This window comes from Populus euphratica, unplaced genomic scaffold (assembly GCF_000495115.2).
Source record: "Populus euphratica unplaced genomic scaffold, PopEup_1.0 scaffold92.1, whole genome shotgun sequence".
NCBI lineage: Eukaryota > Viridiplantae > Streptophyta > Magnoliopsida > Malpighiales > Salicaceae > Populus > Populus euphratica.
Window position 1 is genome coordinate 225,499 of NW_011499974.1, and position 17,316 is coordinate 242,814.

Here is a 17,316-nt window from a genome sequence, read left to right on the forward strand (position 1 = left end):
TTGGACCATATCTGGAGTTTTAGAAGTTCAAATGACCTCAATTTTTTACCCTAGAAAGTTGAAATATTTTCTTACAACTTTCATGTTTTCAAATGGTTCTAATTTTGATGTTGTCAATGACGTTTTGGGTAGACAAGAGAAGATAAAGATTGTCACCAAGTATAAAATGTACTTTTAGTTGAGGTTGGTTTGAAAAAATAGTTGTTTGGTTAAAACTGTGGTTGAAATTGAGGTTGAAAAAAAAATAGTTTAATGTGTTTGGTTAAGAATGCTTTTGAAATTGAGGTTATAAAATAATTTAAAAAAATATATATTAATATTGATGATTTTTAATTTAAATATTATGAATTTAACTATTGCTATTATATACATCCGACAAGAATTACAATTTTCATAATTTTTTAGCGTATAATAAAATTAGATAAAATATTATCATTAATAAAATTCACCCTAAACTAGTTTTTTTTTAACAAAAATTGTTAAAAAAAATTAATAATCTATATATATATATATAGAGAGAGAGAGAGAGAGAGAGAGAGTATCCACACAGCGCAAGTGAACAGTGCAAGTAATTCTTGCTTTTCAAATACTGCGTTTTCAACGCAGAAAAAAGATGGGACCCAGTGAATAGTATACCTTCATTTTTTTTAACCAAATGGCAGCAACTGTGTTTTAAATAAAAATGCAGTCGCAACCGCAGTCGCAGAGCCAAACGGGCTCATAATCATGAATGTTTGACGAGATTTACAAGTATTAGCATTAATCAAATAAGATGACTAATGTAATCATATTAACAATTTATAATATGATTGGAACCTTTTTTGTGTGTGGTTTTCAATTGAATAATAAGAGTTTATACTATACTTGTTTGACATACCATTAGTGGATCCTCTAACCTTAACATTGTTTGTTATCATTATTTAATCCTTACATTAATCTTCCATCTCAAAGTTCTCATCAATTTTTTTTTTCTTCTTCTTCTTCTTTTTCTTTTTCTTCTTTATAATTACTACTACTACTACTACTACTACTACTACTACTATTTTTTATTGTTATTATTATTACTATTTTTGTTGTTATTGTTGTTATTATATTATAGTTATTTATAATTTATACAATTAACCTCCCTGTGGTTCGACCCCGGTCTTGCCAGGTTATTTATTACTTCGACACTCCTACACTTGGGAGAAGACATTAATCTTTTAGTCATGTCATACTTAGTCATGACATACGACCTCACATGGTTTACATATTACTCGCAGTTCTTCTTTTTCCTTACATAGTTTTACAGATGCAGATTGGACAGGCAGTGTTGAGGATTGAAAATCAATAAGTGGTTACCTTGTGTTTTTTTGTTAGACGTCGATTTCATGGAAGTCTGATAAGCAACGCACAATTGTTTGGTCTTCTACTAAAGCTATGTACAAAGCCTTAGCCGATGGCATTGCTAAGGTTATCTGGCTTCAATATTTATTAATAGATCTCCAGATTCCAACTGCTTCTGCTCCTATCATCTAGTGTGATAACTTTGGTGCCACTTATTTGTCTACGAATCTTGTTTTTCATGCTCGCACAAAACATGTTAAGGTCAATTATCATTTTATCCGAGATATAGTTGCGATGGAGATTTAGATTCGTTTTATTTCCTCTCAAGATCAACTTGCAGATATCTTCACTAAGTCGCTTCCTACTTCTTCGTTTCAAGCTTCTAGTTGATTCTCCACCATCAGCTTGAGGGACATATTATAGAATGTACTTATATAGGAAATATTATATACATGAAATATTATAAACATACTCTTATGTGATAACCTTTACTATTGTTATTGTATATTGTCCTACACATATATATATAGAAAGGATTGGTTAATCATTAGATTAAACCTCTTAATTATTCTCAACTTAAATTCGTTAATCATTGGATTAAACCTCTTAATTATTCTCAACTTAAATAATAAAAAAAAAATTCATAGGAATAAAATGGATAGTTAAATATATTCTATAATGTACGCTTTACAATCAAAATATCATGAATCAATTAATGCTATAAAAATTTCATTTAATATTATATAAGTTGGTTTAAATTGTATTAGTTGTAATAATTTTAAAATATTATCATTCACATCACAAATCAACAAAAATCATGGGGGTGGAACCTATTATCCAGCCTCCATCTTATCCAACCAAAATGTGGTTGGAGGTTCGAGCTTGTCACTTGTCATCATATCGTTATGATGAGGTGGACTAGGGTAGTGTTTTTTATTCCTAAAACGAGCTCATCGATTGGCTTTAACTACATCTAAGAAACATAACAAAAGAAAGGAAAAGGAAACTGATCATGGTGGGAGTGGATTAGCTAGTTTTTTCTTCTAATTGCAGCTCAGGCCACCAACCAGGACCTTGTAACTTTGTGGGAAAGAGAGGTCCTTCTTCACTACCTGTGCATCAGTCATTACTTGTCATTCCATTGAATCAACTTATTAGTCACCTACCTCCCCTGACGGGTCAATTTTATACAACAAACGAAATGGAGTGGGATTAGGAGTGGTCAAAATCGTGAGAATTCAAAAACTGGACAACAGGTTTGGTGTTTTGACTGTTCTTCCCATGTTCGGTTGCAGCTTATGAGAAACTGAAAGGGCCGATTGCAAGGCAAGGCTGTAAGAGTTACAACAAAATCAAAGATGGCTATAGAGTTCGGCTGGATTTTGGGTTTGGTGAGATTGTGAGTTTGCTGTTAGAGACGGTGACTGGTGAGGGATTAAAGAGAAGGGAAGTTGACAGCTAGGGTTGGTGTTCAAAGAAAGAAGTGGGGGGGGGGGGGGGGTGTATGGCTAAGTTTTTTTTATAACTTGTGATATTTAATAAAAAATAATAACATTCTTATAAATAATTGGATAAACTCAAGTACGTCCACGATACCAACGAAAATTTTCCCCATGCTAAATCACACAAATAGTTATGGCCCACAGGCCCAGCTACTGTGAATCCAATAACTTCATTTAATAAAAAAAAGTTTTGAATTCTAGTGCCTATAGATTGTATATTTTATTATTATTATTATTATTATTAGTATGCAAAGAGGATGGGTCATATCAAAGAATGTCAAAAAAAAAAATTGACAGGAAATTAAAAATATTTTTTTTTATCATACCCATTTTATAGTCTAAGAAAACAATGAGCCTTCCAATAAATAAATAGGAAAGTTACTCCTATTTTAATTACTATTACTAGCTTTATGCCCTGGCTAATCCAATCGTCTCGAGGTAAACTTTGTTATTTAATGAAATTAATTGAAGTAATAAATAATATTTTGAATGGCAACAATAATTCTCGTTTTTATCAGAAAACAATAAATTGAGTCTTACAATATGTTTAAATTCTCTATGCCACTAGAGAACCTAAATTAAACATGAACTAGCTCCATGTCTGAATTTTAATGGTAGCTAGGAAACAGGCAAGTGTATGGAGAGGCTGCATGAGTTGACAAACTCGATGATCTGGTCCGTTCTTCAGTTCATGCATGATCATACTGTTCAAGGATGGGGAATTTCCGTATCATACAGTGGGGCAGTGGCCCTTGGAAACAGTAGTATTATTATTCTTAAAGAACAACAATAATAATGTTGGTGATGTTAATTCGCTACTAGTTACTTGAGAATTTTTTTGACAAATATATGTTTAGGGTTTGTTACTTTTATGATGGTGTTGGGAGGTGTGATAATAGTTGTTTTTTAAAAAAATTATTTGAAAATATATTAAAATAATATATTTTTTAAAAAAAAAATTATTTTTAGTAAAGGATATAAAAATATTAATTTTAAAATTAAATTTTAAAAAATTAAATTTTAAAAAAATATTTTTAAAATATAAAAATAAACTAACATCAATATTGTGTGTCTTCAAGAAAAGTGGTTAAAAAGAGTTTAAATAAATTATATTATTAAAAATGTGAATTGACGATGGATATCTATCCAAACTTTACCGATCTGTTTAAATAATTAATTATTTTTTTTATTTTTTAAAAATTATATTTTGAAAAATAAAAAACAGCTTTGGTGGCGGCTACCTCACATCCTAATGACTCGCCCACTCTCCCTCTTAAGTCGCCATTGATTCTTTCTCCAATGACTAAATACCTCTTTCCTTGCCCTAAAATCCAAGAGAAAGCAAGGTTTTGACCCCAACATGAGAAGAGGTTCCTCGGCTCTTTGTTACCTCTCCAACATGAGAAGAGGTTCCTCGGCTGTCTTTTTTTTTTTTTTTTTAATCAAACAAAGATCATTTCATTAATCTAAACCTGTCCAGTCAATTCACTTGGTGGATGAATCGTAAGCTCTTAAATTAAAATTAGAGTTATCTTGATGACCATTGACCCTGACCTGACCTAAACGTGGGGTTGGCTGATACCAGTAGAGTAAAAGAGTTGCAGAAGTCACTCATGAAACAATATAATATCTTCTTAATTTACAAAATGGCTAGGTTTGGTTGGTGCTTCAGATTCGTGCAAAAGGATAGGGTTGATGATCTATCATTACAACTTTCCACCAACCCTCGATTCTGAGATCCCAGTCCTTGCCATGTATTTTTCTACAACAGAAGCAGAGAAATAGTTTACTTCCTTTGTCCCCCACATGACAACCCGCCTATCAACATCACCGGTAGTTGTTTTGGGCCGGCAGGTCACATAAACATTGCTATGTTGTTTCCTCCCCTGAACTCGAGCATCTTCACTTACATTGAACAAAACTAATAAAACAAAGCCAGGTGCAGTAATCTTCAACAAAAGTTAATGATAAATAGGATTGCTTAACAAAGTGTCTTTCGTGATTTGTGTAAAACCCATTTGGTTGAAATTCACAACCGGCTCTTTCAGCAATCAAGGAAAATCAAATACAAACAGAAAGAACAGAGAAGTTTGCTTCAATATGTTCTCGAGCTGTTTATTTCAATGCAAGAAATGCTACAGTTGACTGATACATAGAAACACAACGGCCAAAAAGAATCAAACTTTAATCCCCAACTTCTTCTTGAACTCCTCAACCTCTAAATATACTGTGGAGTGGGGAAGAAACTCGGAGAAATGGGTTTTGCTGAGATCATTGATTGCAACAGCGAGTTTAGGAATTTCTAGAGTTTCTTCGTGGGTCAGAGTCCTGACGAACCTTGCTGGATTTCCAGCCCAAAGTTCACCAGTTGGAATTCTTCTTCCTGGGGGAACCACGGACCCAGCCTCAAGGATAGAGCGCGTCTCCACCAAAGATCCTTCCATGAGGATAGAATGCTGCCCAATGATGCATTCTGGCTCAATGGTGCAGGACCGCAAAAGACTGTAAGCACCAATAGTAACGTACCTTTCAATGGATGTCTCTGCTGGCAGTCCTGACACATAGAAGATGTACAAAAAATAAAATCCCAGGTCTTCAGTGGAGCTCAAAACAAGGAGCCACGTATTTGCATCTGTAGAAGATTTTACATTGAGGATGCTTTTGGGTGGAGAAGAATGAAGGACGATAATCAATGCATTAATTGCTAATCTTGCTTCGTATGTTTTAAGCACAGGGGAAACTTTTAAGGGAAGATGACTAAAAAAAAACCTCCCTGTTTTCCTTGGGAGGAACTATCATCTCCAAACTATTTGTCTCTCCCTTTTTTCCTCAAAACAACCCACGTAATTTTTTATGTTTCTTCAACCTTGCCACTGATTTGATTTCAACATTCTCTCTCCGCACTAACAATTTACTTACCAATTTGTTAACACAACAGACATCCTAAAAATCTAACTTTTATGCCCTTAACAATTTACATCCGATTTTTCACCTCAAACCAAGTCATCCTGAACCTGAGAAGCTGTATGAAGATATCAAGAACAGAAAGCCAAGGTAAACATGCTTTGTTGCCCATAGTACCCATGCGAACTTTATGACAGTGTAGTTCCATCACTTATTGGTATATTTGGCAACAGTTCACAGATGCTATGGACCCATGCAAGGTAAAAGATCACACGCAAGTCATATAAATTCAAAGGTAAAGACTAGCAAAATAAAGGAATCTCTCCAAACACACAAGCAGTAAATATTATAAATACATGTTTTTAAGACTATTTTCACAATGCAAGGTACTTGAGATGACAAAAAACTTTAACGAGGTCAACATGTGGGCCACAAAAGATTAGAGAAAAACAAGCCAAAAATGACAGCTAGAACAGAATGCTTGATGGATATGCAATGGTTGCTGTCAAGATGATAAATGATCGCTTTGAAAATTAAACCATTTGGATTTTTAACTACCAATACTAAAAAATACTGAAGAGACAAGTGGTGTCATCTCACTTCAAAACAGCCAATCGCAAGTAACAACGAAAGAAAGTGCACTAGTGAAAAGAAAAAATCAAATCCAAGGACCTTTTGGTTAAGCTAGGGTTCTTTCAGCATGAAGTACAAATTTTATCAAACCAAAACTACATGCCATATTAGGTGTCCACATTTTCCATATAGTATGGGTCCCTGTTGGAATAACTTCGCTCATTGAATATGTAGTTGCCAAAATCTTAATCTCTAATATCTAGATAAAACAAAATTTAACATGAAAAAATCTTTAGGTTCAAATACAAAGTGCCTCTAATTCGAACAAGCTAGTGAACCTACTGGGAAATGACCAATCTAAAGCCATAAAGAATCAAAAAATTACATGACAGGAAGCTTTCACAATTCACACACACCCTAACATGCACAGATGGGCGCGCACATACACAGAACAGATATCAGTATGCTAATAGAATATCAGGCAGTGCTACAAGTCTATCGCTCAAATCACCAATGGCGTACCAAATATACTAGAAGAGACATTTCCTTATGGTCACAATTTGTTTTAAGTTGGTAGTCAGGATTAGAGGCATATAAAGTCGAAGTTTCCATAACAATTTTCAAACACTTTTCTACTTAACAGCACCTAGCCATAATTAAAAGCTTAAAGCAACGATTTAGTGGATTGATGTGATTGTGAGAACCATTTCTTTAATTCTAGAAAACTGTAATTTAAATATAAACAATCAAGTAACTGCTTCAGAAACCATCAGACGGTGGCATAGAAATCGTTTAACAGATTGAACCTCCAACTAAAACATGCTAGTTGCACATATCCGCACTATAATACTTTTGATGACATGCTGGCTATTACATGGGACAAAAAATCGATCGCTGTTCTTATTTCTCTTTAGACAGTGTAGAAACAACATTCATTAGAGTATCAGAGACATAAAAAAGCTGGTCTAAACAATTCTAAGCAAAATTAGTAACTTCAAAACATGATTTCATTCATCAAAGTAGAGGTTTAGTCTACCTTCCTTAGTATCTATTTTCCTGTTCCACCGCTCCATCTTTTTTTCTGAAAGCTTACATGATACTCATATGAGCACAAAATCCACAAAGGTGGAAAGTCAAAAATAGATTGAGTCTACAAATTTCAACATCGACAACCCTTATTAATGAAGTATTCATTCCATGGAGGTCATAACACAAAGTGCTATCAAATTTCAAATATAGATCTCTTGAAAGCTACAATTCATTCATGTTCCTAAAAACAACTTTACTTTCCTTCTTTCTAACCAATACAAAACGACACTTACAGATTACACCTATTTCCTTCTTTCAATACGCAACACAAAATGAGAATTGCATGGGGATATCCAAAAATGCCAGCCAGAAACACAAAATCAATAATAACTCACCATTCTAATTTACTCCAAAAATAAAAAGAAAAAAGAAAAAGAAAGCCAAAAGGAAGAAAAATAAAATAAAACAAAGCAGCAAATGTCATTCATCATCATCAATGTCATTTTGATCGAATCCCATCAAAATCTATTACATAAGAGACTGAGCCAGCCCTTAACTTACACACCCCGCTTTAGAAATCAAAAACTATGATGTCAATATAGAATAATCAAAACTCAAATACTTCAAATTCCGTACTTACCTTCTCAATCACTTCAAGCCTCCAATTCTAATTCAGCTCATTCTAGCCAAACACACATTCACCCCTAAATCACATTCACTTATTGCATCCATTCCAAACAATAAATTATAAAATTACTAAAATATCCATTTCAATTTAGAAAATCCCAAACAGAAATTCAACAATCAAATCACGAAATTCTAAATAATTAATCAAAAATTATACATTAACAACCCTAATCTAACTCAAAATTACTAAAATATCCAGAAGATCCCAAATTAAACAACAAAACAAACCCTAACCTGTAGGAGAGTTCCAGGCAGCATGAACGACACACCGTTCTTGAACATTAGAGCAAAAACCGACGGTGATCTTATTAAGATCGCCACGCAGGACGGCTCCATTCCAAACGGATGCTCCATCATACACAGTAACTTGACCCGCGAGTACCACATTTGGTGCCACGTATGCATCCACAGCTACTTTTGGCAGCCATTGACCTAACGGAATTATTTGTCTCTGCCCTCGATAGTCCCATTTCACCCGATCTGCTGATGGCGTTATCGATTTTGTCGACGCTGTCGCGGCCGCCACTGCCTCCGTCACGAAGTGACGGTTAAGTGAGAAAGCGGTGTTGGTGGTTAGGGAATTTCGGGCTATTCTTGCTAGGGTTGTTGCCATTTTTTTTTTTAATCACTGTTTTTGTGGAGCTTGAGTTTATAGAACAAGCAGAAACAGAAACGAAAATGGAGCGAGGACTGGGAGATGATATTCGGGCTTGTGAAACTGGCCTTGGGGCCTCTTATGTTTTATTGGGCTTTGATGGGCTGTGAATTAGGGCTTGATTCTTTTGTTTAATTAATTTTATTACATCCAAATATCCAACGATACACCCAAGCAAGGAGCCACAATTATAAACCCAATCAGCCATATGGTTAAACCTAGAAACCAGCCACTCAATTAAAAAAAAAATCAAAATAACATTAATTTATCTTTCTAAGAAAAATTTATTAACCTGGGTTGCCCAACCTAATCTTGATATGGGTCTTGTATTAAGTTTATTTTCAGGTTGAATTTAATAAATATAACCTTGAGAACACCCTTTTTTTTATATCAATTCAATAAATTAATCTTTAAAAATAAAATCTTAACTTAAATATGTAAAGGAATTTCGTATTTAGATATTGATAAAATGAAATTTTATAATCATGTGGCATTTATGTTCAAAAAAAGTGAGCTCGGGGAAAAAAACATGTTTGATGATACATGAAAAAACTATACAATATTACTAATTTTTTAGTCAAGTCCAATTAGACCTATATGATATTTTATACAATATACATATCTTTATAAATATTTCTATAAATATCTAAGCTAAAAGGTAATTAATATAAATATCCAAAATATTTATAGATATATTTATATGAAACATATTTAAAAAATAAATATTTTTTAAGATGTTTATTTAAATATATATATATATATATATATATATATATATATATATATATATATATATATATATATATATATATATATAAACAAGGTACATCTTTTTAGAACTAAGAGTTTATCTCTCTAGATTTCTAGTTTCTATACAAGTACAAAACTTAACACAAGTTTAATACAAAATTTAAATAAGGTTCAAGAACGTATAAGTATAGAAAACACAATTTATTATTTTTATCACTTCTACAAACACTATACTAACTTAAGTATTAGAGTGTTTTTTGTAGTTATTGTTAGGTTTGTCAACTTTTTTCAATTTAGTTTTATCAGCTATAAAAAGCACTCTCAATTTTTCTCTATAGAATTTTTTTTTTTTATCCTCATCATTGATATCATCTGTAAAAACTAAACAAAAAATACACAAAAAATACGTTCATTGTTGTTTCTCAAAAGCTCTTTTTATAACTAACAAAACCTCAATGCAATGGTAGTTATGTTTATGGATATGTCAACACCAACATGTTATATCAATGGCTAAACCAGCATTTACGTCCACAGTTAGGCCAATAGTTATGCCTATAACTATGCCTCATGTGGCTACACCATCTGCTACACCTAAAACAATACCCCTAGCTATATATCTGCTTATGTCTATGATTATACTCACAACTATATTACATGCCATGCCTATGGTAATGCCTCAAGGCTATGCACACAAGCCGCTTTTATGATGGCTTTTGTGTAATGTTATCCATTATAAATATTTTTTTCCTCGCTCTTACTCGGTTAAGTTTTTCAAATATGTTGGTTTGAAAGACTTATTTGACTTTATGATAAATAAAAAATTTACATTGTAATGTTAATTTTAGGGTTAAGTCGAATCAAGCTTGCATGGTGTTTTATATAATATACACATCTCTATAAATATCTTTATTAATATCTAAGATATTTATATTAACTATTTTATAACTTAGATGTTTATGCAATATTTATATAAAATATATTAAAACTAGAATATTTTTTAAGATATTTATCTTTAAAAAAAATCTATATAATTATAGTTGATCTTTTTTAGACTTCAAGTCTCTAAACAAATACAAGACTTATCACTAGTTTAATATAAAATTTAAACAAAGTTTAAGAAATGTTTAATCTTAGAAAATACAGCTCACTCTCTACATCACTTGTATAAATATTATACAAACTTAAATATTATAATGTTTTTTTATTTATAAATATCTTCAGGCCATCAAATCTTCTAGGTTTAATTTTATCAGCTCATGAAAAGCTTCTATAATCTTTTTTTTTTTTTAGTTTTTTCCAACAACATTATTGTTCAAGTTCCTTTACTTCTAATTCAGAGTACAACAAGAAATATTTGGTTGTTTCCATCCCTTCTGATTGCACATAACAAGTCTCTTGCAGCAATGCTTCAATAAACACCCATCCAAACCAATGATGGGTCTGCAACCAGCCAACTAGCCTTCATTCAATGCATGAACTCAGCAACAAACACTTCAGTTGTAGTCCCAGGGCTTGTATATTTCAACCCCTTATAGCATAGTTGTATAATGCAGCATACTCCTGCTTGTACTCACCTCTCACTTGCTCTAAAATTCCTCTCTTGACCCCTGCGGCGATGGTTTCTAATAGGTTTAATTAATATGTTAAGCATTATGAATTTGTTTAGATAATTTTTTATTTTTATTTTTTTGAAGATGGTTTTGCTATAATTAAGTTGACCCTATTGAAATAGATTGTTTTTTTTTCCCTCTATGTAATCATACACTTTTAGTACAAGCTTGTCAGGTAGTTGTTTTAAATAGTTGTTTTTTTAAATAATGCTAAGTATTAAGAAATTATGATAAAAAAATATGTATAAAATATACATGGATTGTTAGATTTTGATCTTAAACTAGAACCTATTTATAATATCCATTAATTTTATCGACTCATATGTATTTTTAGATTTTTTTGGGTTTTATTTTTTGATATTCAGTATTTTCTTGTCAAATTAACTTTCATTTGTCATATTTTTTTTTATCACTTTCCATCAGTAAAACTGATATGCAATTTTTACTAATTAACAGGTTAAATAATAATAAAATGGGCACTCTTTCAGAGTTTCATTCAAGCCACTAATGCTGTAATAACAATTAACCATATATAAATAAATATCGGGGAAGTGTAATTGTGCTTTCTTTTGTATTCTAATATATCTATATTCTCGTATATAATTTAACATGGTACGAAAAAGACAACCGAACACCCCATGAGCACGGGAAAAACACTTCATATATTTAGGATTTGACATGATCATATAACCAAAGATATACATCACCAAAAACTTATTATCCGTTACTCTGTTTTTTTTTTATAATACAAAAATATTATTTTTGTAATTTTACAAGCTTAATCTTACATTTTGAGTGTGTTTGTTTTTTTAGTTAATTTTTATGGTAAGATTTAAAAAAAATATAGTTAGATGTGGCTCATTAGATTTAAATACGTATTTGATAAAAATTATGGTTACGGTTTATGTACTGTAAAAAATATATATAAAATATTTAATTATAGTTGATTTTAAAAGTGTTTTTTACTTGAAAATACATTAAAATAATTTTTTTTATTTTTAAAAAATTATTTTTTATATCAACGCATTATTTAAAAATATATAAAAAATATTAACTCGAAATAAAGAAAAAAAATTAAATTTTTAAAATGAAGTAAAGAAAAAAAATTAAATTTTTAAAAAGCAAAAATAAACAAAATTTTACAAAACTCAGTTAAAAAAATATATAAAAAATGTATTTCAAACTTAATTTTTTAATAAATCTCATAATATAAAAACAATTTAATATATTATCAAATATTTAACTATGTAATACAGAAGCAGGTGCAAAACAAATGGCCCTTAATTTCCTTCTTTTTCGATGCGATTAAAATTAGCTTGTACATCATTGGGTACAATGCTAAGAATGGGGATCCGATTGAACGAATAAGAAAAGAATGAGTTGCAAATAAGTAATTGCAAACATTTGGAACGTAAAGTAAAATATATCAAAAGCTTTTATTTTGGAATATAGATGGAGGATGGCGGTGATGCAATTCGACAAAGATAAAACAAAAGAATACACGCAAGCTCAGATGCACTCGAATTCGTCCGCAGATCAGACGGTAGTGATTGACCCTATCATCACATGAGCACAGATATCATCACAGCTTGGAAATGCACCAGCCGGGAATCGAACCCGGGTCTGTACCGTGGCAGGGTACTATTCTACCACTAGACCACTGGTGCTTGTTATCTGTGGTGAACAATAGATTGTAGTTAAAATAAATATACATTTCTTTTATCATAAAGTTCAGATGATCAAGTTTGTTCCCTTAGACATAAAACGTCGTGTTTGAGAGATTATTTGGAATTGGAGCATTTTTATAAAAACAAATATTGATTTTTTGATATATCATATTCATTTGAATTATTTATAAAATATGAATAATTTTATTTTAAAAATTAAATAAAATTACAAGATTCAATTTTTAAATAACATAATATCAAATAAAAAATAAAGAGATTGAGTTGTTAGCTAATGAAATTTAATTCAAAAATTACTTTAAAAAGTTAAAAAAATAAATTTAAATTAACCTATCATATCCATAACTCTAGTTGTCGAATAAAAGTAAATTAAAAAAATTATAAAATTTATTTTTTATCTAATTTAATATTAAAAGATGAAATTAAAAAATTCAATTAAAAAAAATAATATAATAAAATAACTCAAGCCAACATATATTAATATATTAAACTTGTAATTTAAATAATATTAAGGTAATTTTATAAAAAGTAAATTGAAAAAAAATCTCATCTTACAAATATATATAAAATCTTAAATCGATAAAATTAATATATTAATTAAAAGAACAAAACAAAATAATAAAAAATTTCACAGAAGAAAAACACAATAATATATAAAGTATAAATAAGTTGATCACACATCCAATAAACATTTCCTGTTTTCGCAATCACCCAAATTTAGAAAGATCCTCAATATCTCATAATTTTTTTCAAATAAGATATAAATATTGAAAAAATATTTTATATTATCTGTGTAAACGAGGATAATAAGACGTCGGTACATCGTATATCTAAAAAGTTGGTCACACTTCAGCATAGATACGATAATTTAATAGCGATTCAGAAAGCTTTAAGCTCAGATGCGCTCCTTTTCGTCCGATGAATGAAATATCTGACGGTAGTAACAGATCCCAACGTCACGGCTTGGGGAACGCACCAGCCGGGAATCGAACTCGGGTCTGTACCGTGGCAGGATACAATTCCACCACCAGACCACTGGTGCCTGTAGCGTTGTGGCTGCCAAAATATATAATTTATTAATGCTTAGCCACATGGCTAGTCCCATCAGGGAATCAATGTCTCCTTGTCATGATATAAGCATACAGGTATAGCATCTCCATATCTTAGTGCTATAATATTCATTGACTATGACTAAAATCCTATTTGAAACCTCTATAGATTATGCAGCTCAGCTGGAAATTCTGCACATATTGTGGTGGGTAGATGCTGGATTAAGATAATGTTTGGAATTATGGAAAAATTATGTTTTTGAAAATTTAAAATTTATTTTAGATTTAAATTATTTTTTGTGTGTTTTTTTATTATTTTAACAAAAAAATAAATTTAAATAATAAAATTTTAATATATTTTTATGTAAAAAATACTTTAAAAAGCAACTCTTATTGTATTCTGAAATAAATTTTAAAAACTTGTTTGTATTTGTATTTTAAAAATATTTTTTTATTTTAAAATATATATTTTAGTGTTTTCAAACTGTTTTCATGTTTAGATGTTAAAATTAATTTTTTTTTTAAATAATTGTTTCAGTGCACGATTTTGACACTGTTAGCGGTATCTTAATAGTGTCTCTGCCACGGATATGAAAAGGTGGAGTGAAGCATATCTTCTTATCCATCTTGCGAGAATAAAGTGAACTTCAGGACCCCATTAAAGCATCTGAAGTAGACTTCTGTGCGTGAACAAGTTATGGCATTCTTCACTGCTACATCAGGTATACTTTGGCTATTTCTTGAGAGTAGATCAAACCCATTTAGCACTTCCTACCGCCATTGAATTCAGTGCTGCATCTTTTATTTCCTTTTTTTTTTTTGTTTCTGAGAAGACCCTTGAATCAATGGTGCTAGACTGCAGATTAACAATGCTTGAAGCTTTTCCCCTTTTAATCTAAGAAGAAAAACAATGTAAAAAGCTTTTAGACTGTAGCACTGTATAGATTATTGGATGTTCCAATTCAAATTGATGGAATGATAGCAGAAGGTAATATGCCTTTTATTATCCTCCCATTCTATTTCTGCATGGAAATGAACTTCACTTTTTCGCTCAAACATGGAATAATATTCCTATACAGATGCTTGCTTTTCCTTCGTTTACACGTAAACGGGAAAGCAGCAAGTTGGAATAATTAAAGATAATAGAATCACAGGAAAATTCAACAATTTAATTGTACATGGAAGCATCTTTTTACATCCAGTAAAGTGCATGCCCAGTAAAAAGGATGGGAACTGATCTGGAGGGTTATCTCCAGTTATTTTCATAGAGCATTTTTTCAAATATCTAGCTTATCCAGATCCTATAGCTATTAAAAGATATTTCTTGACGCACCATTATCCATTTGAAACAAGTTGTGCTGAGTCGAGGCTATAAATTCAAGTATTTCTGGTCCTGGATTCACACAGCACAAGAACACAACACACTAAAAAAGAAGGAAATAAGATAGTTTTTGAATCAATGGAAGCAAACTATGAGCGAAGAGGGTTCACCAGCAATGGCAAACTGGTCATGTCTCTGTATCAAGCATCCAATCCATCATCATCTACTGTGCACGATGTTAGGTTGGTTATTCCCAATCACTCTTCATCGGTTGCTTCTGTGCGCAGATACAGTGATGCACAAAGCATTGATGCCAAAGCTGCAAGTTACATCTCAACCGTTCGACAGCGGTTTACGCTTGAGTGATCTGAGCAAACAACAAGTCTTTCATGTAGAGATGGAGTAGCTAGTGACTATCTATACATCTGTTTTAATTTACTCAATTATGTATGCAGTGTTTTTGAACTCTTTTTTTCCCTTCTCTCTTTTAACAAAGGAGAGGCTCAACTGAACATGAGTCTAGTACTATAGGGAATACTGAAGATGTCAGCATTCTAATCAAGATCTCTTGATTAGACTGTGATCCAATGTTACCATTGTAAAGAAATGCAGAAAAGATCCAACGAGTAGTATGATTTTGCACCTTCTAATGAACGATAAAACTGGCATTTGCTGAACAAGGAAATTCTACCTAGGCAAAAAATAATATATTTTAAAAATTATATCTCCATTATCTTTTGAATTTTTTAAATAAAAACTAGTAATGTTTATCTGTATCTCCAAAAAATATCTTCATGTTTCCAACGAAATATGTCCATGAAAACCACCATGTTTCCAATAAAAAATCTCCATGTATCACTCTAAAAATCTTCGTAGAAAGGCTTGCATATCTCCATTAAAATTATCCAGGTCCTGCCATCACTTGCTTCTAATGAGAAGGATCAAGGATCCTTCTCCCGACTTCTCACGAGACACTTCTCTCTACATTACATTTCCGAATACTTACATATCCTTTATCTTTACACTCATTTTTTTATTACTTACTCACAAACATGAAAGACAATTAAACTCTTCTCTCTCTTGTAAAAACGATGACAAAATTTATAAGAAGTCTTTCATAATATATGGACTTCATAATATATGGAAAAGTAAACATCAACTATACAAAACAAGCATGTTTTTCTCCCCGTTTAAAAGTGCTAGATAAATCTTTCACAGAAAAAAAAGTTAGTGGAGCTTTCTCCATAAATATATATTCGTGATTATATTACTTTAACAGAAGTCATTAGTGGAGCTTTCTCCATAAATATATATTCGTGATTATATTACTTTAACAGAAGTCATTAGTGGAGCTTTCTCCATAAATATGTATTCGTGATTATATTACTTGAACAGAAGTCAAATCAAGGAAAGGAATACAATTCTCAAAATATCCCCACGAGAGACTTATATCAATTGAATCCCTATCAACACAAAAAATTCTCAATTAGATCCATGTGCTAATTCAATTGATATTTACAATTTGATGTGTATATCCTCTCTTTTTTCTCAATGAAACCTTGTTGTTTTGAAGAAAACTTAACAAAAAAAATTATTACAGATATAATTAATAGAAGTATCAAGATTGAGAAATGTCGGAAATAATAGGGACCTGATTCATAAAGTTATGGTAATACATGGTACCGAGAAAGAGATTATTTAATTAGATAGATAAAATGTCAAAATTCCAATTAATTTACAAATCTCAGATTTAAATGTCACTAAAATATAATAAATAAGGGTTTTAATCCTGTGTCCAATTCAACTAAGATTTAAAGGTAAAAAGGTTTTGTAAAATAAGTATGTGCAACATTTATAATAGAGAAGAAGCAATAGAAGAAGGAACACTTTTTATGGGTCAAAAGTTGACTGAAATCCGATCCTAGAATCTTAAAGCCAAACCCATTAAAATACCTCAGAACAATACAGACGCACACACACATGCGTGATTGATAGAAACAAAACCAAAGAACCTAAATAAAATCTTGAGTGCAAGATTTAATGATAGAAGAAGAAGAAGAAGAAGTCCTGAATCTCTAGAGTGCACAATACGAATGTACAAGCTAATAAAACTGAAGGCATTGGCCCTTCATTCATGTTTGTAAGAAAATTCATGAGTTTGTTAATATTAAATTAATTTATACACTTTAATTATAGACCTTAATTTCCTCTTCTTTTTTTCTTTT

General features: G+C 31.1%; 1 protein-coding gene and 1 non-coding gene across 2 annotated transcripts; both read right to left on the reverse strand.

Annotated features, from left to right (window-relative positions):
- Nucleotides 1–4,781: 4,781 nt before the first annotated feature.
- On the reverse strand, nucleotides 4,782–8,704 carry LOC105139402 (gamma carbonic anhydrase-like 2, mitochondrial). The gene is made up of 2 exons (XM_011045812.1): nucleotides 8,256–8,704; nucleotides 4,782–5,382 (listed from the first exon to the last, which is right to left on the reverse strand). Exons 1-2 carry the CDS (start codon nucleotides 8,632–8,634, stop codon nucleotides 5,006–5,008), a joined length of 756 nt encoding a protein of 251 aa, XP_011044114.1. The 5' UTR covers nucleotides 8,635–8,704; the 3' UTR covers nucleotides 4,782–5,005.
- Nucleotides 8,705–12,632: 3,928 nt separating this feature from the next.
- On the reverse strand, nucleotides 12,633–12,703 carry TRNAG-GCC (transfer RNA glycine (anticodon GCC)). The gene has a single exon. It is a non-coding gene; the product is annotated as a tRNA-Gly (tRNA).
- Between the last annotated feature and the right edge of the window lie 4,613 nt (nucleotides 12,704–17,316).

Coding starts and splice junctions, on each gene's coding strand:
- LOC105139402 (XM_011045812.1), bottom strand. CDS start 8,634: ATGGCAACAACCCTAGCAAGAATAGCCCGAAATTCCCTAACCACCAAC. Junction 5,383..8,255: donor TGCCTGGAACTCTCCTACAG/GTTAGGGTTTGT, acceptor TCTATGTGTCAG/GACTGCCAGCAGAGACATCC.